This window comes from Salvelinus namaycush, chromosome 28 (assembly GCF_016432855.1).
Source record: "Salvelinus namaycush isolate Seneca chromosome 28, SaNama_1.0, whole genome shotgun sequence".
Taxonomy (NCBI): Eukaryota; Metazoa; Chordata; class Actinopteri; order Salmoniformes; family Salmonidae; genus Salvelinus; species Salvelinus namaycush.
Window position 1 is genome coordinate 544,392 of NC_052334.1, and position 25,344 is coordinate 569,735.

Consider the following 25,344-nt stretch of genomic DNA (forward strand, 5'->3'; position numbering starts at 1 on the left):
GTTGTTGGTGATCAGGCTTATTCGCCAACAACATGTAATTATGGCGTTGGAGTAGTGCACGGCCAATCAGTCGTTGGTGAACAGGCAGTACAGGAGGGGACTAAGCACGCACCCCTGAGGGGCCCCCGTGTTAAGGGTCAGCATGGCGGACGTGTTGTTGCCTACCTTCACCACCTGGGGACGGCCCGTCAGGAAGTCCAGGATCCAGTTGCGGTGGACAGAGAACACCACCATGGTTTTTAAGAAAGGCTATTCTTTTTAAGGTAGCTCCGATCCTTCCACGTCTGCTAAGAAATGCTCCATGTTTTTTTTAAATAGTGCTGGGGGGGGTGTAACATCACGATGGAGGATGGCTCTACCATCGGCACCAACCAGGACAAACTAGAGCTCATGCTGGAGGAGTTGGTCCTCAAAAAGATTAGAGCTATAGAGGCCAACATTAGCCAGCCCTCTCCACAGTACCTGGAGTATCACAGTGATGTAACCAACACTAGCCAGCCCTCTCCACAGTACCTTTAACATCACAGTGATATAACCAACACTAGCCAGCCCTCTCCACAGTACCTTTAACATCACAGTGATATAACCAACACTAGCCAGCCCTCTCCACAGTACCTTTAACATCACAGTGATATAACCAACACTAGCCAGCCCTCTCCACAGTACCTGGAGTATCACAGTGATGTAACCAACACTAGCCAGCCCTCTCCACAGTACCTTTAACATCACAGTGATGTAACCAACACTAGCCAGCCCTCTCCACAGTACCTGGAGTATCACAGTGATGTAACCAACACTAGCCAGCCCTCTCCACAGTACCTTTAACATCACAGTGATATAACCAACACTAGCCAGCCCTCTCCACAGTACCTGGAGTATCACAGTGATGTAACCAACACTAGCCAGCCCTCTCCACAGTACCTTTAACATCACAGTGATATAACCAACACTAGCCAGCCCTCTCCACAGTACCTGGAGTATCACAGTGATGTAACCAACACTAGCCAGCCCTCTCCACAGTACCTGGAGTATCACAGTGATGTAACCAACACTAGCCAGCCCTCTCCACAGTACCTTTAACATCACAGTGATATAACCAACACTAGCCAGCCCTCTCCACAGTACCTTTAACATCACAGTGATGTAACCAACACTAGCCAGCCCTCACCACAGTACCTGGAGTATCACAGTGATATAACCAACACTAGTCACAGTGATGTAACCAACACTAGTCACAGTGATGTAACCAATACTAGTCACAGTGATGTAACCAATACTAGTCACAGTGATGTAACCAACACTAGCCAGCCCTCTCCACAGTACCTTTAACATCACAGTGATGTAACCAACACTAGCCAGCCCTCTCCACAGTACCGTTAACATCACAGTGATGTAACCAATACTAGTCACAGTGATGTAACCAACACTAGTCACAGTGATATATAACCACCACTAGTCACAGTGATATAACCAACACTAGTCACAGTGATATAACCAACACTAGTCACAGTGATATATAACCAACACTAGTCACAGTGATATATAACCACCACTAGTCACAGTGATGTAACCACCACTAGTCACAGTGATATATAACCAACACTAGTCACAGTGATGTAACCACCACTAGTCACAGTGATGTAACCACCACTAGTCACAGTGATGTAACCACCACTAGTCACAGTGATGTAACCACCACTAGTCACAGTGATGTAACCACCACTAGTCACAGTGATGTAACCACCACTAGTCACAGTGATGTAACCACCACTAGTCACAGTGATGTAACCACCACTAGTCACAGTGATGTAACCACCACTAGTCACAGTGATGTAACCACCACTAGTCACAGTGATGTAACCACCACTAGTCACAGTGGTGTAACCAACACTAGTCACAGTGATGTAACCAACACTAGTCACAGTGATATATAACCAACACTAGTCACAGTGATGTAACCAACACTAGTCACAGTGATGTAACCAACACTAGTCACAGTGATGTAACCAACACTAGTCACAGTGGTGTAACCAACACTAGTCACCGTGATATAACCAACACTAGTCACAGTGATATAACCAACACTAGTCACAGTGATATAACCAACACTAGTCACAGTGATATAACCAACACTAGTCACAGTGATATAACCAACACTAGTCACAGTGATATAACCAACACTAGTCACAGTGATATAACCAACACTAGTCACAGTGATATAACCAACACTAGTCACAGTGATATAACCAACACTAGTCACAGTGATATATAACCAACACTAGTCACAGTGATATATAACCAACACTAGTCACAGTGATATATAACCAACACTAGTCACAGTGATATATAACCAACACTAGTCACAGTGATATATAACCAACACTAGTCACAGTGATATATAACCAACACTAGTCACAGTGATATATAACCAACACTAGTCACAGTGATATATAACCAACACTAGTCACAGTGATATATAACCAACACTAGTCACAGTGGTATAACCAACACTAGTCACAGTGATATATAACCAACACTAGTCACAGTGGTATATAACCAACACTAGTCACAGTGATATATAACCAACACTAGTCACAGTGATATATAACCAACACTAGTCACCGTGATATATAACCAACACTTGTCACCGTGATATATAACCAACACTAGTCACAGTGATATATAACCAACACTAGTCACAGTGATATATAACCAACACTAGTCACCGTGATATATAACCAACACTAGTCACAGTGATATATAACCAACACTAGTCACAGTGATATATAACCAACACTAGTCACAGTGATATATAACCAACACTAGTCACAGTGATATATAACCAACACTAGTCACAGTGATATATAACCAACACTAGTCACAGTGATATATAACCAACACTAGTCACAGTGATGTAACCACCACTAGTCACAGTGATATAACCAACACTAGTCATAGTGGTATATAACCACCACTAGTCACAGTGGTATATAACCACCACTAGTCACAGTGGTATATAACCACCACTAGTCACAGTGGTATATAACCACCACTAGTCACAGTGGTATATAACCACCACTAGTCACAGTGGTATATAACCAACACTAGTCACAGTGATATAACCAACACTAGTCACAGTGATGTAACCAACACTAGTCACAGTGATGTAACCAACACTAGTCACAGTGATATATAACCAACACTAGTCACAGTGATATATAACCAACACTAGTCACAGTGATATATAACCAACACTAGTCACAGTGATGTAACCACCACTAGTCACAGTGATATAACCAACACTAGTCACAGTGGTATATAACCACCACCAGTCACAGTGGTATATAACCACCACTAGTCACAGTGGTATATAACCACCACTAGTCACAGTGGTATATAACCACCACTAGTCACAGTGGTATATAACCACCACTAGTCACAGTGGTATATAACCACCACTAGTCACAGTGGTATATAACCACCACTAGTCACAGTGGTATATAACCACCACTAGTCACAGTGGTATATAACCACCACTAGTCACAGTGATATATAACCAACACTAGTCACAGTGATATATAACCAACACTAGTCACAGTGATATATAACCAACACTAGTCACAGTGATATATAACCAACACTAGTCACAGTGATATATAACCAACACTAGTCACAGTGATATATAACCAACACTAGTCACAGTGATATATAACCAACACTAGTCACCGTGATATATAACCAACACTAGTCACAGTGATATATAACCAACACTAGTCACAGTGGTATATAACCAACACTAGTCACAGTGGTATATAACCAACACTAGTCACAGTGGTATATAACCAACACTAGTCAGTGATATATAACCAACACTAGTCACAGTGATATATAACCAACACTAGTCAAAGTGATATATAACCAACACTAGTCAAAGTGATATATAACCAACACTAGTCACAGTGATATATAACCAACACTAGTCAAAGTGATATATAACCAACACTAGTCACAGTGATATATAACCAACACTAGTCACAGTGATATATAACCAACACTAGTCACAGTGATATATAACCACCACTAGTCACAGTGGTATAACCAACACTAGCCAGCCCCTCCACAGCACCTGCCTGGAGCATCGCAGTGCGATGACAGATTTATTTTACCCAGGGCCAAAACAGAACATTTCCGCAGATCCTTCTTACAATGAGGCTTTTTAACACAAACACTTGGAATCGTCATCAATGGATATAAAAAAAACGGTGTGTCCATGTTGTGTTTTTATGGTCTATTTCCTGGTATCGACTGTTGCAATCACATTTCCCCTGCAGGGTATTAATAAAGTACTATCTATCTTTATATGAGCCATGACCAGCCTTTCAAAGCACTTCATGGCTACTGATGTGAGTGCTACGGTTCGGTAGTCATTTAGGCAGGTTACCTTGGTGTTCTTGGGCACAGGGACTATGGTGGTCTGCTTGAAACATGTAGGTATTACAGACTGGGTCAGGGAGAGGTTGAAAATGTCAGTGAAGACACTTGCCAGCTGTCAGCGCATGCTCTGAGTACGAGTCCTGGTAATCTGTCTTGTGAATGTTAACATGTTAAAGGTCTTACCCACATTGGCTACGGAGAGCGTGATCACACAGTAGTCCGGGAACAGCTGGTGCGCTCATGCATGGTTCAGTGTTGCTTGCCTTGAAGCGAGCATTGTAGGCATTTAGCTCGTCTGGTAGGCTCGCGTCACTGTTCAGCTCGTGACTGGGTTCCCCTTTGTGATCCATGATAGTTTTCAAGCCCTGCCACATCTGACGAGCATCAGGTCGCAGCGGGATTTCTTATAAGTGTCCAACTTATTGTCCCGATCCTTGAATGCGGCAGCTCTAGCCTTTAGCTCAGTGCGGATGTTGCCTGTAATCCATGGCTTCTGGTTGGGTTATGTACGGTCACTGTGGGGATGACTCAAGGCACTTATTAATGAAGCCAGTGACTGTGGTAAACTCCTCAAGGCCAATATGAATCCCAGATGAACCACCTTCCAATATGATTCACCTTCCAATATGAATCACCTTCCTCCCCTATTCATCCATCTATCGCTCCACTCACTCACTCACTCACTCACTCACTCACTCACTCACTCACTCATTCCTAATCAAGCTTCACTCCTCCAACTCCCTCCTTCCCCCCCATGAACAAAGAAATACACACCTGTCTTACACACACACACCTATACCCTCACCCTGACATTCTAAATGTAGCTCTCAGTCATCGGTAACATTGTGCGTCCTTGTCCCCCCCCCCCCCCCCCCCCCCCCCACCCACCTTCTCCTGTACCAATCCCACAACAGGACAGGAAATTCTTCAAGGGCTTCTTTACTAAAGTAAGTTGTGCTTTGTGTCTGACGCTAAGTGCCTGCCTCTTTCATTCCCCTTAATATAACCCCTCACTCTCTGATTATGGCTGACTGTACTACTGGGCCAGGCCACCAGGAACTGTCTGGGACTTCACCAACAAACTACCTGGAGACGTGTGTGTGTGTGTGTGTGTGTGTGTGTGTGTGTGTGTGTGTGTGTGTGTGTGTGTGTGTGTGTGTGTGTGTGTGTGTGTGTGTGTGTGTGTGTGTGTGTGTGTGTGTGTGTGTGTGTGTGTGTGTGTGTGTGTGTGTGTGTGTGTGTGTGTGTGTGTCTCACCAGCTCTTCTTCCATCAGAGAAGGATCAAGACGAGACCTGTGTGAATGAGTTTGCCTGTGCGTACCGTCTCTGTGTGTTATTTAACTTATGGAACTGGTTGGCCACTGTTTCAGTTGCTTTGTTGTAGTCAACTTTCTTCCTCATTCTAGTCTGGGTACTCACAACACAACACCTACTCATGACTTCCTCTCTCTTCCTCATTCCAGTCTGGGTACTCACAACACCTACTCCATGACTTCCTCTCTCTTCCTCATTCCAGTCTGGGTACTCACAACACAACACCTACTCCATGACTTCCTCTCTCTTCCTCATTCCAGTCTGGGTACTCACAACACAACACCTACTCCATGACTTCCTCTCTCTTCCTCATTCCAGTCTGGGTACTCACAACACCTACTCCATGACTTCCTCTCTCTTCCTCATTCCAGTCTGGGTACTCACAACACAACACCTACTCATGACTTCCTCTCTCCTAACCTTTCTTTACAATGTTTGACTTTCAGTTGTTTTTCCTCTGTTTCCAGGTTGGGATTTGTGTTTGTGTGCGTGACATATGTGTGTCTCTCTCCGTCTCTCTCGCACCTCTGTTTCTGTCTCTCTCTCATCTCTGTTTCTGTCTCTCTCTCATCTCTGTTTCTGTCTCTCTCGCATCTCTGTTTCTGTCATCTGTGTCTCTGTCAGCTTTGTTTCTGTCTCTCTGTCGTTTCTGTCTCTCTGTCATCTCTCTGTGTCTCTGTCATCTCTGTGTGTGTCTTTTTGTCTGCAGGCAGGGAAGAAGGCAGTGAGAGCGGTGCTGTGGGTCTCAGCAGACGGTCTCCGTGTAGTAGATGACAAAACTAAGGTAAGGGATCTCCTGCTATGCTGTCTGAACAGCTAGGTCTCACACACCCACGCGGCACAGACATAGTGTTTGATTGAATCTAATCAAGCACTTCTTGAGCGCCCATGAGCTCATGTTGCGCAACATTTCTATAGGCTATGCAATAGCGTGAGAAAACAGAGTGATGGCCTCTATTAAAAAGAGGAGGATCCCATCAGCTTTCAATAGGCTAGGTCTACTATATTTATTTCTCAATTTTCCTGATATTAAGCACATTGCTTCTCTTTACAACAGGAGTATAGCCTACCTGGCGGGAAGGAAAATGAACCGCGGGAAAAGCATCCTCCAGTCGCTGTTTAAGTGCAAAGATGACATGTATTTCCCCCTGTTTCGAGACAGGTGCATGATAATGGTCCATTCTAAATCCAAACAAATTTCACACACAAATGATTTAGTATATGTAAATACAAGATTGAAATCAAGAATAGTCTGATGGGTGACAATATTAGCCTATGCCCAGAGTAAGGCAAGAAGCAATGCATACCTTTTTTTTTTGCAACTTTTTCTAATCATAGTCACACATCTCATGTAGCCTGGCCCATAGGCCTATATGTTTTGATAAAGTTTGTATCACTAAAGTGGCCAAATAACTTCTTCAAATTAAGCACATTTATCCGCTTTACAATGGGTGTAGAGCCTTGCTGATATACAGGGCATTCGGAAAGTATTCAGACCCCTTGACATTTTCCATATTTTGTATAGTTACAGCCTTATTATAAAATTGACTACATTTTATTTTTTCCTCATCAATCTACACACAATACCCCATAATGATAAAGCAAAAACGTTTTTTTTTTGTTCATTTATAATAATAAAAACTGATTTACATAAGTATTCAGACCCTTTACTCAGTACTTTGTTGAAGCACCTTTGGCAGCGATTACAGCCTTGAGTCTTCTTGGGTTTGACGCTACAAGCTTGGCACACCTGTATTTGGGGAGTTTCTCCCATTCTTCTCTACAGATCCTCTCAAGCTCTGTCAGGTTGGATGGGGAGTGTTGCTGTACAGCTATTTTCAGGTCTCTCCAGAGATGTTCGATCGGGTTCAAGTCCGGGCTCTGGCTGGGCCACTCAAGGACATTCAGAGACTTGTCCCGAAGCCACTCCTGCGTTGTTTTGGCTGTGTGCTTAGGGTCGTTGTCCTGTTGGAAGGTGAACCTTCACCCCAGTCTGAGGTCCTGAGCGCTCTGGAGCAGGTTTTCATCAAGGATCTCTCTGTACTTTGTTCTGTTCATCTTTCCCTCAATCCTGACTAGTCTCCCAGTCCCTGCCGCTGAAAAACATCCCCACAGCATGATGCTGCCACCACCATGCTTCACCGTAGGGATGGTGCCAGGTTTCCTCCAGATGTGACACTTGGCATTCAGGCCAAAGAGTTCAATCTTGGTTTCATCAGACCAGAGAATCTTGTTTCTCATTGTCTGAGAGTCCTTTAGGTGCCTTTTGGCAAACTCCAAGCAGGCTGTCGTGGCTTTTACTGAGGAGTGTCTTCCATCTGGCCACTCACCCATAAAGGCCTGACTGGTGGAGTGCTGCAGAGATGGTTGTCCTTCTGGAAGGTTCTCCCGTCTCCACTGAGGAACTCTAGAGCTTCTTGGTCACTTCCCTGAACAATGCTCCCCTCCCCGATTGTTCAGTTTGGTCAGGCGGCCAGCTCTAGGAAGAGTCTTGGTGGTTCCAAACTTCTTCCATTTAAGAATGATGGAGGCCACTGTGTTCTTGGACCTTCAATGCTGCAGAAATGTTTTGGTGCCCTTCCCCAGATCTGTGCCTCGACACAATCCTGTCTCTGAGCTCTACGGACAATTCCTTTGACCTCATGGCTTGGTTTTTTCTCTGACATGCACTGTCAACTGTGGGACCTTATATAGACAGGTGTGTGCCTTTCCAAATCATGTCCAATCAATTGAATTTACCACAGGTGGACTCCAATCAAGTTGTAGAAACATCTCAAGGATGATCAATGGAAACAGGATGCACCTGAGCTCAATTTAGAGTCTCAAAGCAAAGGGTCTGAATAATTCAGTTTTTTATTTTTAATACATTTGTAAAACAAAATCTATAAACCTGTTTTCGCTTTGTTATTGTGTGTAGATTGAGGATTTTTTAAAATTTCATTTTAGAATAAAGCTGTGATGTAACAAAATGTGGAAAAAGTCAAGGGGTCTGAATACTTTCCCGAATGCGGTGCGTGAGTTTCAAGTTTAGGGAAGATAATTTTCACCATTTAAAAATGCACCTTTTTATAATGAAAGCATTAAATGCATAATTGCATTTGTGGTCACTTTTTGAGAATGGTGTTTTCCTGCTATTGGAACATTTTGCGCTTATAGCCTACCGCCTCGTGCGTGTTTCTGCGTTCATAATGTGAAGAAATAGACGAATAGTTAATCAGCATTTTAAGCTAAACGTTCTGATCTGTGGCGTCATTGGTTCTAGTGGTTGTCAGGGTCCCACAACTGTCCCAGACTAGGTCTGGAATATTTACTTCTCGCCCATAATAGAATAGGTCAACATTTGTACTTTGGGGGATAGTAGATTGACATAGGCTAGTGCTTTTGCTGTTCGTTAGGCCTACTCATCTTGTTGGCTGACGAAAAGTGAATGTTGACAGTTCTTCCAATATTTTCAATATGCACCTCGGAATTGGATAAGGACGCGCGCAGTTGCGTCCCCGACGTGTCCTTCTTCACTTGTAGCCTGTGATTAAGACCCGATCACGTGATGGAGAGCCGTGTGAGGGAGATGAGAGGTGCTTCGGAGCTAGCAGCACTCAGGGAGAAGGGTACAGTGACCACTGGCCTGGAAAAGGCATGGATATGTTTTAGGGTGCATTACGGCCACACAAAGGGGATGCCGCCGGGAAATTCGCGGCATTATCAAGTGCTTGTCAAATTATGAGTGAGAGACTGATGAAGTGTGTACAGCCTGCGCAAAAAAACAAAGCAGAACTCATGCGTTTCATGCGACTTTTTTCAAATCATCATTAGTTGCATCATGAAGCCTTAGAATGTATTAAAACTCCAAACATATCAGCCCAACGTTTGTAGAACAACTAAAGTTACATTAGTAACTCTACATTAAGCAGATAGGAGGACCTGTTTCTTTATTAACCGCTCAACACAGAATAGCCGCATGTCCGCACTTCCTCAAATCGCTTGGAGAAAATATCCTTTCTATTATATTCAGTTTGGTTCCATTATATTCTTCATAATATAAAATAATGCCATGGAATTCTGAGCAAATCTTGTCTGCTAAATGAACTAGTGTAGACCACAGCCATCTGGCATAGCCAGATCTGGACCTAACATAAGGACAACTCAGAGTATGATATTCTGTTCTTCTGATAATAGTCTACATTTTCTTCATATCATATTTCTTTAGACCTGTCTAAAATAAATAATGGATTTATTGTGAAGGTGAAGGCTATATTACATGGATTAATTAAGACTTTTTAATAATGTAGATGTTTCAAAAGGTCTGCATCAGTGGCTCGTGTTGAGGCCAGTAGATTCTAAGTGTGTTTATATTAAAGGTCCAGATTCTACGTGTGTTTATATTAAAGGTCCAGATTCTATATGTGTTTATATTAGTTAAAGGTCTGCATCAGTGGCTCGTGTTGAGGCCAGGAGATGCTAAATGTGTCCAGATTCTACGTGTGTTTATATTAAAGGTCCAGATTCTATGTGTGTTTATATTAGTTAAAGGTCTGCATCAGAGGCTCGTGTTGAGGCCAGGAGATTCTACGTGTGTTTATATTGAAGGTCCAGATTCTACGTGTGTTTATATTAAAGGTCCAGATTCTACGTGTGTTTATATTAAAGGTCCAGATTCTACGTGTGTTCATATTAAAGGTCCAGATTCTACGTGTGTTTATATTAAAGGTCCAGATTCTACGTGTGTTTATATTAGTTAAAGGTCTGCATCAGTGGCTTGTAGGAAGCCAGGAGATTCTACGTGTGTTTATATTAAAGGTCCAGATTCTACGTGTGTTTATATTAAAGGTCCGTTGCCGTGAGACCGCCAGTTGTTTTCTTGACAATCACCAGCTAACGACATTTCATGACCGCCACAGCGTGTTAAAACAGCCAGAGGAAATGCTTTGTGGAAGTTTGGCTTTCGCAAAAGAGGAAACTCTTACACCCCCGTTGACTTGCAAAAGTTTCACTTTTTTTTTTTTTTTTAATGTATGAACTTGTAAACGTTTTGTCGACCCAAAGGTTCCTCCTTTTTTTTGTATCTGGTTATATACTCCAGTACACCTGCTATAGAAAACTCCTTGATGGACCATTAGCACAGCATGTCCCTATTCAACTGCTGCCACCTGCTGGATGAAGCCAATATCACATGGAGACTTATTGTGTCAAGCCAGAAGCATTATTTAATTTTTATTTTTTTACCTTTGTTTAACCAGGTAGGCAAGTTGATAATAAGTTCTCATTTACAACTGCTACCTGGCCAAGATAAAGCAAAGCAGTTCGACACATACAACAACATATTATGAAGTAACTAACACTCCATACATCCTTCTGGTACGAGTATCCTTACATCCTTCTGGTACGAGTATCCTTACGTCCTTCTGGTACGAGTCTCCATACGTCCTTCTGGTACGAGTATCCTTACGTCCTTCTGGTACGAGTATCCTTACGTCCTTCTGGTACGAGTATCCTTACGTCCTTCTGGTACGAGTATCCTTACGTCCTTCTGGTACGAGTATCCTTACGTCCTTCTGGTACGAGTATCCTTACGTCCTTCTGGTACGAGTATCCTTACGTCCTTCTGGTACGAGTATCCTTACGTCCTTCTGGTACGAGTATCCTTACGTCCTTCTGGTACGAGTATCCTTACGTCCTTCTGGTACGAGTATCCTTACGTCCTTCTGGTACGAGTATCCTTACGTCCTTCTGGTACGAGTATCCTTACGTCCTTCTGGTACGAGTATCCTTACGTCCTTCTGGTACGAGTATCCTTACGTCCTTCTGGTACGAGTATCCTTACGTCCTTCTGGTACGAGTATCCTTACGTCCTTCTGGTACGAGTATCCTTACGTCCTTCTGGTACGAGTATCCTTACGTCCTTCTGGTACGAGTATCCATACGTCCTTCTGGTACGAGTATCCTTACGTCCTTCTGGTACGAGTATCCTTACGTCCTTCTGGTACTTGTAACATCACTCACATGTCCTATCTACGTTCCTTTACATTGAAAGTACATCTGGATAGGATGTGTTTGATCATGTTGTAATGACATTCAGGGTATTGTGTTAATCAGGATAATGTCTCCCCTCTGTAAGTCCTGGCGTTTATTCACTAGGAACCAGACAGAACGGAACAGGGAAGGATCTATCTGAATTTGTCCAATAAAATGTCTAGTTTTCGTAGCAAAACATTTTTCGTTTTGAGTAACCGGTTTCTAACTAATGAATACACCCCTGAGGTAATGCTGAAATAGTCAGTGTAATGATGTCTCTCCTCTGTAGGACCTGATCCTAGACCAGACAATAGAGAAAGTATCGTTCTGCGCTCCGGACAGGAACTTTGAGAGAGCGTTCTCCTACATCTGTAGAGATGGAACTACTAGACGCTGGATCTGCCACTGCTTCATGGCTATCAAGGACTCGGTAAGACCCTAACCTCCTAACCCCTAAACCTGACCCCCTAACACCTAAACCAGACCCTAACCCCTAAACAAGACCCTAACCTCTAAACCAGACCCTAACCCCCTAACACCTAAACCAGACCCTAACCCCCTAACCTCTAAACCAGACCCTAACCCCCTAACACCTACCCCCTAACACCTAAACCAGACCCTAACCTGTTACACTAACCCCAAAAGCAGACCCTAACCTGTTACACTAACCCCAAAACCAGACCCTAACCTGTTACACTAACCCCAAAACCAGACCCTAACCTGTTACACTAACCCCAAAACCAGACCCTAACCTGTTACACTAACCCCTAACATCTAAACCAGACCCTAACCCCCTAACACCTAAACCAGACCCTAACCTGTTACACTAACCCCAAACCAGACCCTAACCTCTAAACCAGACCTCTAAACCAGACCCTAACCTCTAAACCAGACCCTAACCCCTGAACCAGACCCTAACCCCTGAACCAGACCCTAACCCCTAAACCAGACCCTAACCCCTGAACCAGACCCTAACCCCTGAACCAGACCCTAACCCCTGAACCAGACCCTAACCCCTAAACCAGACCCTAACCCCTAAACCAGACCCTAACCCCCTAACACCTAAACCAGACCCTAACCCCCTAACACCTACCTCCTAACCCCTAAACCAGACCCTAACCCCTAAACCAGACCCTAACCCCTAAACCAGACCCTAACCTCTAAACCAGACCCTAACCCCTGAACCAGACCCTAACCTCTAAACCAGACCCTAACCTCTAAACCAGACCCTAACCCCTAAACCAGACCCTAACCCCTAAACCAGACCCTAACCTCTAAACCAGACCCTAACCCCTAAACCAGACCCTAACCCCTAAACCAGACCCTAACCCCTAAACCAGACCCTAACCTCTAAACCAGACCCTAACCTCTAAACCAGACCCTAACCCCTAAACCAGACCCTAACCCCTAAACCAGACCCTAACCTCTAAACCAGACCCTAACCTCTAAACCAGACCCTAACCCCTGAACCAGACCCTAACCCCTGAACCAGACCCTAACCCCTGAACCAGACCCTAACCCCTAAACCAGACCCTAACCCCTGAACCAGACCCTAACCCCTGAACCAGACCCTAACCCCTGAACCAGACCCTAACCCCTGAACCAGACCCTAACCCCTGAACCAGACCCTAACCCCTAAACCAGACCCTAACCTGAGCCACTCAGTGGGCTGTGTTATTAACATGTTATTAACGTGTTATTAAGGGAGAGCGTCTGAGCCACTCAGTGGGCTGTGTTATTAACATGTTATTAAGGGAGAGCGTCTGAGCCACTCAGTGGGCTGTGTTATTAACATGTTATTAAGGGAGAGCGTCTGAGCCACGCAGTGGGCTGTGTTATTAACATGTTATTAACGTGTTATTAAGGGAGAGCGTCTGAGCCACGCAGTGGGCTGTGTTATTAACATGTTATTAACGTGTTATTAAGGGAGAGCGTCTGAGCCACTCAGTGGGCTGTGTTATTAACATGTTATTAACGTGTTATTAAGGGAGAGCGTCTGAGCCACGCAGTGGGCTGTGTTATTAACGTGGTATTAAGGGAGAGCGTCTGAGCCACTCAGTGGGCTGTGTTATTAACATGTTATTAACGTGTTATTAAGGGAGAGCGTCTGAGCCACGCAGTGGGCTGTGTTATTAACATGTTATTAAGGGAGAGCGTCTGAGCCACTCAGTGGGCTGTGTTATTAACATGTTATTAACGTGTTATTAAGGGAGAGCGTCTGAGCCACTCAGTGGGCTGTGTTATTAACATGTTATTAAGGGAGAGCGTCTGAGCCACTCAGTGGGCTGTGTTATTAACATGTTATTAAGGGAGAGCGTCTGAGCCACGCAGTGGGCTGTGTTATTAACATGTTATTAAGGGAGAGCGTCTGAGCCACTCAGTGGGCTGTGTTATTAACATGTTATTAAGGGAGAGCGTCTGAGCCACGCAGTGGGCTGTGTTATTAACATGTTATTAACGTGTTATTAAGGGAGAGCGTCTGAGCCACGCAGTGGGCTGTGTTATTAACATGTTATTAAGGGAGAGCGTCTGAGCCACTCAGTGGGCTGTGTTATTAACATGTTATTAACGTGTTATTAAGGGAGAGCGTCTGAGCCACGCAGTGGGCTGTGTTATTAACATGTTATTAAGGGAGAGCGTCTGAGCCACTCAGTGGGCTGTGTTATTAACATGTTATTAACGTGTTATTAAGGGAGAGCGTCTGAGCCACTCAGTGGGCTGTGTTATTAACATGTTATTAAGGGAGAGCGTCTGAGCCACTCAGTGGGCTGTGTTATTAACATGTTATTAAGGGAGAGCGTCTGAGCCACTCAGTGGGCTGTGTTATTAACATGTTATTAAGGGAGAGCGTCTGAGCCACTCAGTGGGCTGTGTTATTAACATGTTATTAAGGGAGAGCGTCTGAGCCACTCAGTGGGCTGTGTTATTAACATGTTATTAACGTGTTATTAAGGGAGAGCGTCTGAGCCACGCAGTGGGCTGTGTTATTAACATGTTATTAAGGGAGAGCGTCTGAGCCACTCAGTGGGCTGTGTTATTAACATGTTATTAACGTGTTATTAAGGGAGAGCGTCTGAGCCACTCAGTGGGCTGTGTTATTAACATGTTATTAAGGGAGAGCGTCTGAGCCACTCAGTGGGCTGTGTTATTAACATGTTATTAAGGGAGAGCGTCTGAGCCACTCAGTGGGCTGTGTTATTAACATGTTATTAACGTGTTATTAAGGGAGAGCGTCTGAGCCACGCAGTGGGCTGTGTTATTAACATGTTATTAACGTGTTATTAAGGGAGAGCGTCTGAGCCACGCAGTGGGCTGTGTTATTAACATGTTATTAAGGGAGAGCGTCTGAGCCACGCAGTGGGCTGTGTTATTAACATGTTATTAAGGGAGAGCGTCTGAGCCACTCAGTGGGCTGTGTTATTAACATGTTATTAACGTGTTATTAAGGGAGAGCGTCTGAGCCACTCAGTGGGCTGTGTTATTAACATGTTATTAACGTGTTATTAAGGGAGAGCGTCTGAGCCACGCAGTGGGCTGTGTTATTAACATGTTATTAAGGGAGAGCGTCTGAGCCACTCAGTGGGCTGTGTTATTAACATGTTATTAACGTGTTATTAAGGGAGAGCGTCTGAGCCACTCAGTGGGCTGTGTTATTAACATGTTATTAACGTGTTATTAAGGGAGAGCGTCTGAGCCACGCAGTGGGCTGTGTTATTAACATGTTATTAACGTGTTATTAAGGGAGAGCGTCTGAGCCACGCAGTGGGCTGTGTTATTAACGTGTTATTAAGGGAGAGCGTCTGAGCCACTCAGTGGGCTGTGTTATTAACATGTTATTAACGTGTTATTAAGGGAGAGCGTCTGAGCCACGCAGTGGGCTGTGTTATTAACATGTTATTAACGTGTTATTAAGGGAGAGCGTCTGAGCCACGCAGTGGGCTGTGTTATTAACATGTTATTAACGTGTTATTAAGGGAGAGCGTCTGAGCCACTCAGTGGGCTGTGTTATTAACATGTTATTAACGTGTTATTAAGGGAGAGCGTCTGAGCCACTCAGTGGGCTGTGCCTTCGCTGCCTGTCTGGAGAGGAAACAGAAGAGAGAGAAGGAGTGTGGTGTCACGGCAACCTTCGACGCCAACAGAACCACCTTCACCAGGGAGGGCTCGTTCCGAGTTACCACGGCGACGGAAGCCGCGGAGCGAGAAGAGGCCATGAGGCAGTTACAGGACAAGAAAGGTGTGTGTGTGTGTGTGTGTGTACTTATCGTAGCCCAGCGTCTACATCAGAGGTAGGCAGCCAGATTTAACTGTCCGAGCAGATGGTCAGGGAGCTGGAGCATCATTCTATTAATTTGTACACTGCAAATAACAATAACTAAGCCTATAAAGAGATTTTTATTTGAAACTAACAATTTTTATACCTCGAGTACATTCAGACGTGATCACATGTCTCTTTTTTATTTGTGGGACTACTTAAACCTATTTTCTACATTTCCCTCATTTTTAGCTGAATACATGGGGATTTTTACTGTCTTTTTTGACCAAAAACTAAAATGAACTTTTTGGGGCCTGTTGCCGACCCCTGGTCTACATGATGGATGTAATATTGTCCCCTTTACATTCTTCCTCTTCCCACAGCGGAGAGTGATGTCAAGTCCGCAATGCCTCTCTCCTCGGGCCCCAGCGTGGGTGTGGTGAACCTGGCTGTGGCCCCTCTACCAGGGCCCCCGTCCCCCTCCTCCTCCCCCCCCCTGGGCATGGAGAGCACCCAGGGCCCCCAGGTTATCCCCCGTAGACACGCTCCAGTGGAGGCCCTGGCCAGACAGGGTTCCTTCAGAGGGTTCCCTGCCCTCAACAACAACTCTTCTCCCTTCAAACGGCAGCTGTCCCTCAGGATGAACGATCTGCCCTCTACCATGCAGAGGAAGTCTGACTTCCCCATGAAGAACACGGGTACTGCCCCCTTTACATTAGCATTGTTCCCTGTAGCAGGTAGCCTCCAGGTTACCGCCTCCTATCAGACAGACGGCATCATTGCATTAATGTTACGTAAGAAATTCTGTAGTCAAATCAAGTCAAACTTTATTAGTCACATGCGCCGAATACAACAGGTGTAGACCTTACCATGAAATGCTTACTTACAAGCCCTTAACCAACAGTGCAGCCGGGTGGCGCAGTGGTCTAGGGCACTGCATCGCAGTGCTAACTGCGCCACCAGAGTCTCTGGGTTCGCGCCCAGGCTCTGTCGCAGCCGGCCGCGACCGGGAGGTCCGTGGGGCGACGCACAATTGGGCTAGCGTCGTCCGGGTTAGGGAGGGTTTGGCCGGTAGGGATATCCTTGTCTCATCGCGCTCCAGCGACTCCTGTGGCGGGCCGGGCGCAGTGCGCGCTAACCAAGGGGGCCAGGTGCACGGTGTTTCCTCCGACACATTGGTGTGGCTGGCTTCCGGGTTGGAGGCGCGCTGTGTTAAAGAAGCAGTGCGGCTTGGTTGGGTTGTGCTTCGGAGGACGCATGGCTTTCGACCTTCGTCTCTCCCGAGCCCGTACGGGAGTTGTAGCGATGAGACAAGATAGTAATTACTAGCGATTGGATACCACGAAAATTGGGGAGAAAAGGGGATTAAAAAAAAAAAAAAAAAAAAAGTAATAATAAAAAGTAACACAATAAGAATAACGAGGCTATATACAGGGGTACCGGTACCAAGTCAGTGTGCGGGGGTACAGGCAAGTTGAGGTAATTTGTACATGTAGGTGGGGGTGAAGTGACTGCATAGATAATAAACAGCGAGTAGCAGCAGTGTACAAAAGGGAGGGGTGGGTGGGTTGTCAATGTAAATTGTCCGGTGGCAATTTTATTAATTGTTCAGCAGTCTTATGGCTTGGGGGTAGAAGCTGTTGACGAGCCTTTTGGTCCTAGACTTGGCGCTCCGGTACCGCTTGCCGAAAACAGTCTATAACTTGGGTGACTGGAGTCTCTGACAATTTTATGGGCTTTCCTCTGACACCGCCTATTATATAGGTCCTGGATGGCTGGAAGCTTGGCCCCAGTGATGTACTGGCCATTCGCACTATCCTCTGTAGTGCCTTATGGTCAGATGCCGAGCGGTTGCCATTCCAGGCGGTGATGCAACCGGTCAGGATGCTCTCGATGGTGCAGCTGTAGAACTTTTTGAGGATCTGGGGACCCATGCCAGATCTTTTCAGTCTCCTGAGGGGGAAAAGGTTTTGTCGTGCCCTTTTCACGACTGTCTTGGTATGTTTGGACCATGATAGTTCGTTGGTGATGTGGACACCAACTCTCGACCCGCTCCACTACAGCCCCGTCGATGTTAATGGGGGGCGTGCTCGCTCCTCCTTTTCCTGTAGTCGACGATCAGCTCCTATGTCTTGCTCACATTAAAGGAAAGGTTGTTGTACTGGCACCACACTGCCAGGTCTCTGACCTCCTCCCTATAGGCCGTCTCATCGTTTTCGGTGATCAGGCCTAGCACTATTGTCGTCCGCAAACTTAATGATGGTATTGGAGTCGTGTTTGGCCACGCAGTCATGGTTGAACAGGGAGTACAGCAGGGGACTAAGTACACATCCCTGAGGGGCCCCAATGTTGGAGTTGGTCTAGGGTGTCCAGGAGGATGCTGTTGATGTGAGCCATGACCAGCCTTCCAAAGCACTTCATGGCTACCGACGTGAGTGCCACGAGGCGGTAATCATTTAGGCAGGTTACCTTCGCTTCCTTGGGCACTAGGACTATGGTGGTCTGCTTGAAACATGTAGGTATTACAGACTCGGTCAGGGAGAGGTTGAAAATGTAATTGAAGACACTTGACAGTTGGTCCGCGCATGCTTTGAGTACACATCCTGGTAATCTGTCTGGCCCTGCGGCCTTGTGAATGTTGACCTTTTTAAAGGTTTTGTTCATATCGGCTACTTATCACACAGTCATCCAGAACAGCTGGTGCTCTCGTGAATGCTTCAGTGTTGCTTGCCTCGAAGCGAGCATAAAAGGCATTTAGCTTGTCTGGTAGCCTCGCGTCACTGGGAAGCTCACGTCTGGGTTTCCCTTTCGTATCCATAATAGTTTTAAGGCCCTGCCATATCCAACGAGCGTCAGAGCCGGTGTAGTAGGATTCAATCTTAATCCTGGTTCGTCTGAGGGCATAGCGGGATTTCTTATAAGCGTCTGGATTAGTCTGGATTAGTCTCCCGCTCCTTGAAAGCGACAGCTCTAGCCTTTAGCTCGATGCTGATGTTGCCTGTAATCCATGGCTTCTGGTTGTGATATGTACGTACAGTCACTGTGGGGACGTTGTCGTCGATGCACTTACTGTTGAAGCCGATGACTGAGGTGGTGTACTCTTCAATGCCATTGGATGAATCCCGGAACATATTCCAGTCTGTGCTAGCAAAACAGTCCTGTAGTGTAGTATTTAGAGTAATTTGACCACTTCTGTAGTGAGCGAGTCACTGGTATTTCCTGCTTTAATTTTAGCTTGTAAGCAGGAATCAAGAGGATAGAATTATGGTCAGATTTGCCAAATGGAGGGAGGGGGTGCTTTGTCCGCGTCTCTGTGGAGTAAAGGTGGTCTAGGGTTTTTTCCCCCTCTGGTTGCGCATGTGACATGCTGGTAAAAATGTGGTAAAACTGATTTAAGTTTGCCTGCATTAAAGTCCCCGGCCACTAGGAGCCGGGGAGCATTTTGCTCTGGGTGAGCATTTTCTTCTTTGCTTATGGCGGAATAGAGCTGGTTGAGAGCGGTCTTAGTGCTTCGTTCTGTGGTGGTAAATAGACGGCTACGAATAATACAGATGAGAACTCTCTTGGTAGATAGTGTGGTCGACAGCTTATCATAAGGTAGTCTACCTCAGGTGAGCAATACCTCGAGACTTATTTAATATTAGACATCGCACACCAGCTGTTATAGACACACACACCCTCAACCCCTCGTCTTACCGGAGGTAGCGTCTCTGTTCTGCCGGTTCATGGAAAATCCCGCCAGCTCTATATGGTCCGTTTCTTCGTTCAGCCACGTCTCGGTGAAACATAAGATGTTACAGTTTTTGATGTCTCGTTGGTAGGATCATCTTAATCGTAGGTCATCCATTTTTATTTTCCAATGATTGCACGTTAGCAAGAAGAACGGATGGCAATGGGAGTTTACTCGCTCGCCTACGGATTCTCAGAAGGATCCCCTTTTCTGCGGCCCCTTTTTCCTGCGTCTTTTCTTTGCGTAAAAGGCGTGGATCTGGGCCTGTTCCAGTCGGACTCGTTAAAGGAAAATGTTTCTTCCAGTCCGCGGTGAGTAATCGCTTTTCTGATGTCCAGAATCTCTTTTCAGTCATAAGAGACGGTAGCAGCAACATTATGTACACAATAAGTTTAAAAAAAATAAGTTACACGAAATGCAAAAAATAAAAATAACAAAATAGCACAATTGGTTGGGAGAATGTAAAACGTCAGCCATGTTCTTCGGCGCCATCTTGTTGACGATGTAATCCCTTTACTGGATATAGTACTGGTTACTGGTTTACTGGTCCCAACGCTTCAACATTCACCTTCTGCTACTATTTCTGTCAAACACATACAACCACACTGAACCCACTGCAACTACCTCTTCAACGCAATGCTGCAAGGCAAATGCAGCGTTCCATTGGAAATTAATGTTTGTCTGGTGTACCTAAAACGCAACGTCGGCGGTGTGATCGAGACGTTACAGCATTGGGCCATTAACCAAAAAGGTTGCTGGTTTGAATCCCGGAGCCGACGGGGCGGTGGGGTGGGCAAGGAACTTTAATTGCTCCAGTGAAGTCGTTATCGAGGCCTGACACTGGCCGTGACCCCCAACTCTCTGCAGGTGTCTCAGGGATTTGGGGTATGCAACTAAACACCATTTCTAATTCAAACAATGTGTGAAATAAAAACACCTATCACATTATTATTGTTATGTTTGACGTTACTAATTAACCAGCTAAACATTTAAATACAGTCAGGATGAAATGACAACAACCTTAGTATGTTGAAAATACGGTAAGGTAAAATACGGTAAGGTAAAATACGGTAAGGTAAAACGTTTTAAATGTTCTTTTCTTGTGTTCCATGTCCAGTCCCGGAGATGGAGGGAGAGGGGGACAGCATCAGCTCGTTGTGTACCCAGATAGCCTCAGCCTTCAGTGGGCCTCCTGAAGACCCCTTCTCCCAGGCCCCCATGCCCCGACCAGCTTCCTCCCCACAGTCACCTGTAGCGCCCCCAGGGGCTCAGACAGGTAACTACACTGACAGATTCAACTGTTGCTACGCAAAATTACACTACTACTGCGTGTGTGTGACTGTGTGTGACACTGTGTGTGTGTGTGTGTGTGTGTGACACTGTGTGTGTGTGTGTGTGACACTGTGTGTGTGTGTGTGTGACACTGTGTCTGTGTGTGTGTGTGACACTGTGTGTGTGTGTGATACTGTGTGTGTGTGTGTGTGTGTGTGGTGTGTGTGTGTGTGTGTGTGTGTGTGTGTGTGTGACAGGTGTGTGTGTGTGTGTGTGTGTGTGTGACAGTGTGTGTGTGTGTGTGTGACAGTGTGTGTGTGTGTGTGTGACAGTGTGTGTGTGTGTGTGTGACACTGTGTGTGTGTGTGTGTGACACTGTGTGTGTGTGTGACACTGTCTGTGTGTGTGTGACACTGTCTGTGTGTGTGTGTGTGTGACACTGTGTGTGACACTGTGTGTGTGTGTGTGTGTGTGTTTGACACTGTGTGTGTGTGTGACACTGTCTGTGTGTGACACTGTGTGTGTGTGTGTGTGACACTGTGTGTGTGCGTGTGTGACACTGTGTCTGTGTGCGTGTGTGACACTGTGTCTGTGTGCGTGTGTGACACTGTGTCTGTGTGCGTGTGTGACACTGTGTCTGTGTGTGTGTGTGTGTGTGTGTATTCATATCCATCCATAAATGTCAGCATTTAATTTATATTAAAGGAACCATTATGCAGAAATCATTCCATCATTTCCATGTTGCTAAAATTAATAAATAATTTGCCTAATTACAGTTTGTGGCAAAACAAGCAATGTGTATAGAATCATTATATTATCTAAACCTGCTGTGAAATATACACTGCTCAAAAAAATAAAGGGAACACTTAAACAACACAATGTAACTCCAAGTCAATCACACTTCTGTGAAATCAAACTGTCCACTTAGGAAGCAACACTGATTGACAATAAATTTCACATGCTGTTGTGCAAATGGAATAGACAAAAGGTGGAAATTATAGGCAATTAGCAAGACACCCCCAATAAAGGAATGGTTCTGCAGGTGGTGACCACAGACCACTTCTCAGTTCCTATGCTTCCTGGCTGATGTTTTGGTCACTTTTGAATGCTGGCGGTGCTTTCACTCTAGTGGTAGCATGAGACTGAGTCTACAACCCACACAAGTGGCTCAGGTAGTGCAGTTCATCCAGGATGGCACATCAATGCGAGCTGTGGCAAAAAGGTTTGCTGTGTCTGTCAGCGTAGTGTCCAGAGCATGGAGGCGCTACCAGGAGACAGGCCAGTACATCAGGAGACGTGGAGCAGGCCGTAGGAGGGCAACAACCCAGCAGCAGGACCGCTACCTCCGCCTTTGTGCAAGGAGGTGCACTGCCAGAGCCCTGCAAAATGACCTCCAGCAGGCCACAAATGTGCATGTGTCAGCATATGGTCTCACAAGGGCTCTGAGGATCTCATCTCGGTACCTAATGGCAGTCAGGCTACCTCTGGCGAGCACATGGAGGGCTGTGCGGCCCCACAAAGAAATGCCACCCCACACCATGACTGACCCACCGCCAAACCGGTCATGCTGGAGGATGTTGCAGGCAGCAGAACGTTCTCCACGGCGTCTCCAGACTCTGTCACGTCTGTCACATGTGCTCATGTGCTCAGTGTGAACCTGCTTTCATCTGTGAAGAGCACAGGGCGCCAGTGGCGAATTTGCCAATCTTGGTGTTCTCTGGTAAATGCCAAACGTCCTGCACGGTGTTGGGCTGTAAGCAGAACCCCCACCTGTGGACGTCGGGCCCTCATACCACCCTCATGGAGTCTGTTTCTGACCGTTTGAGCAGACACATGCACATTTGTGGCCTGCTGGAGGTCATTTTGCAGGGCTCTGGCAGTGCACCTCCTTGCACAAAGGCGGAGGTAGCGGTCCTGCTGCTGGGTTGTTGCCCTCCTACGGCCTCCTCCACGTCTCCTGATGTACTGGCCTGTCTCCTGGTAGCGCCTCCATGCTCTGGACACTACGCTGACAGACACAGCAAACCTTTTTGCCACAGCTCGCATTGATGTGCCATCCTGGATGAACTGCACTACCTGAGCCACTTGTGTGGGTTGTAGACTCCGTCTCATGCTACCACTAGAGTGAAAGCACCGCCAGCATTCAAAAGTGACCAAAACATCAGCCAGGAAGCATAGGAACTGAGAAGTGGTCTGTGGTCACCACCTGCAGAACCATTCCTTTATTGGGGGTGTCTTGCTAATTGCCTATAATTTCCACCTTTTGTCTATTCCATTTGCACAACAGCATGTGAAATTTATTGTCAATCAGTGTTGCTTCCTAAGTGGACAGTTTGATTTCACAGAAGTGTGATTGACTTGGAGTTACATTGTGTTGTTTAAGTGTTCCCTTTATTTTTTTGAGCAGTGTATTTTCAATAACCAGAAATATAATATTTTCTTATTTTTGAAGCTGGTGTACAAAACGGAATGTAAAAGTCACAAAAACCTAAACTTGGAAAAACTAAACTTAAGATCGGGAAGCATAGAAATCGCGCACATAGAACAGATCTACCGCTTCTTAGACTGGCTTTCAATGAGAATGACAGATCTATAACACATAGAACAGATCTACCACTTTGTAGACTGGCTTTCAATGAGAATGACAGATCTATAACACATAGAACAGATCTACCACTTCGTAGACTGGCTTTCAATGAGAATGACAGATCTATAACGCATAGAACAGATCTACCTCTTCTTAGACTGGCTTTCAATGAGAATGACAGATCTATAGTGGCATCCTGTTTACATTTTAGCAAATGTATTAAAAATAAAAACAGAAATACCTTATTTACATAAGTATTCAGACCCTTTGCTATGAGACTCGACATTGAGCTCAGGTGCATCCTGTTTCCATTGATCATCCTTGAGATGTTTCTACAACTTGATTGGAGTCCACCTGTGGTAATTTAATTGATTGGACATGGTTTTGAAAGGCACACACCTGTCTTTCTTAAATGGAAGAAGTTTGGAACCACCAAGACTCTTCCTAGAGCTGGCCATCTATGCAGGCCTTTATGGTAGAGTGGCCAGACGGAAGCCACTCCTCAGTAAAAGGCACATGACAGCCGGCTTGAGAAACAAGATTCTCTGGTCTGATGAAACCAAGATTGAACTCTTTGGCCGGAATGCCAAGCGTCACATCTGGAGGAAACTTGGCACCATCCCTCCGGTGAAGCATGGTGGTGGCAGCATCATGCTGTGTGGATGTTTTTCAGCAGCAGGGACTTGGAGACTAGTCAGGATCGAGGGAAAGATGAACGAAGAAAAGTACAGAGGGATCCTTCATGAAAACCTGCTCCAGAGCACTCAGGACCTCAGACTGGGGCGAAGGTTCACCTTCCAACAGGACAACGACCCTAAGCACACAGCCAAGACAACGCAGGAGTGGCTTCGGGACAAGTCTCTGAATGTCCTTGAGTGGCCCAGCCAGAGCCCGGACTTAAACCCGATCGACCATGTCTGGAGAGACCTGAAAATAGCAGTGCAGCAACGCTCCCCATCCAACCTGACAGAGCTTGAGAGGATCTGCAGAGAAGAATGGGAGGAACTCCCCAAATACAGGTGTGCCAAGCTTGTAGCATCATACCCAAGAAGACTGGAGGCTGTAATCGCTGCCAAAGGTGCTTCAACAAAGTACTGAGTGAAGGGTCAGAATACTTATGTAAATGTGTTATTTCATTATTTTATATTTTTTATACATTTGCATAAATGTCTAAAATCCTGTTTTTGCTTTGTCATTATGGGTTATTGTGATGTCATTATGGCTTATTGTGATGTCATTATGGGGTATTCTGATGTCATGATGGGGTATTCTGATGTCATTATGGGGTATTCTGATGTCATGATGGGGTATTGTGTGTAGATTGATGAGGGGGGAAACAATTTAATCCATTTTAGAACAAGGCTGTAACGCAACAAAATGTGGAGAAAGTCAAGGGGTCTGAATACTTTCCCAATGCACTGTATAAGACTTCAGTTGTTCATTTGCTGCACCTGTTCCTCTAATACTACCACGTCTACATACAACATGCTGTCTGTACTACTGCTATTTACTCTCTCTGCTGTCCTGTTTGCTATTCACTCTGCCGTAGGGAATGGTACCGGTCCTGCCTTTCCTCCTGCTGTTGCTGCTAACTCTCCAGCACTGCCCCCTCCACTACCTGCTCGAGACACTAACCCCTGGGCCAAGACCCCAAGCCCCTACTGCCAAGCAGGGCAACATACCTCCTCTGCCTCTTCCTCTACACACCCAGGTAAGGATAGATTTAGAAGCATTGGTTA

General features: G+C 45.5%; 1 protein-coding gene across 1 annotated transcript in view; it reads left to right on the plus strand.

The window, feature by feature from the left end:
- The first annotated feature begins 342 nt into the window (after nucleotides 1–342).
- The window catches only part of LOC120022966 (protein numb homolog), a 33,838-nt gene continuing 8,836 nt past the window's right edge, over nucleotides 343–25,344 (plus strand). Inside the window, exons 1-8 of the mRNA XM_038966925.1 lie at nucleotides 343–475; nucleotides 5,266–5,381; nucleotides 6,459–6,533; nucleotides 12,051–12,191; nucleotides 15,797–15,998; nucleotides 16,400–16,714; nucleotides 20,864–21,022; nucleotides 25,155–25,316. Of these exons, the coding sequence (XP_038822853.1) occupies nucleotides 343–475; nucleotides 5,266–5,381; nucleotides 6,459–6,533; nucleotides 12,051–12,191; nucleotides 15,797–15,998; nucleotides 16,400–16,714; nucleotides 20,864–21,022; nucleotides 25,155–25,316 (1,303 nt within the window). The remainder of the gene's footprint in view (nucleotides 476–5,265; nucleotides 5,382–6,458; nucleotides 6,534–12,050; nucleotides 12,192–15,796; nucleotides 15,999–16,399; nucleotides 16,715–20,863; nucleotides 21,023–25,154; nucleotides 25,317–25,344) is intronic.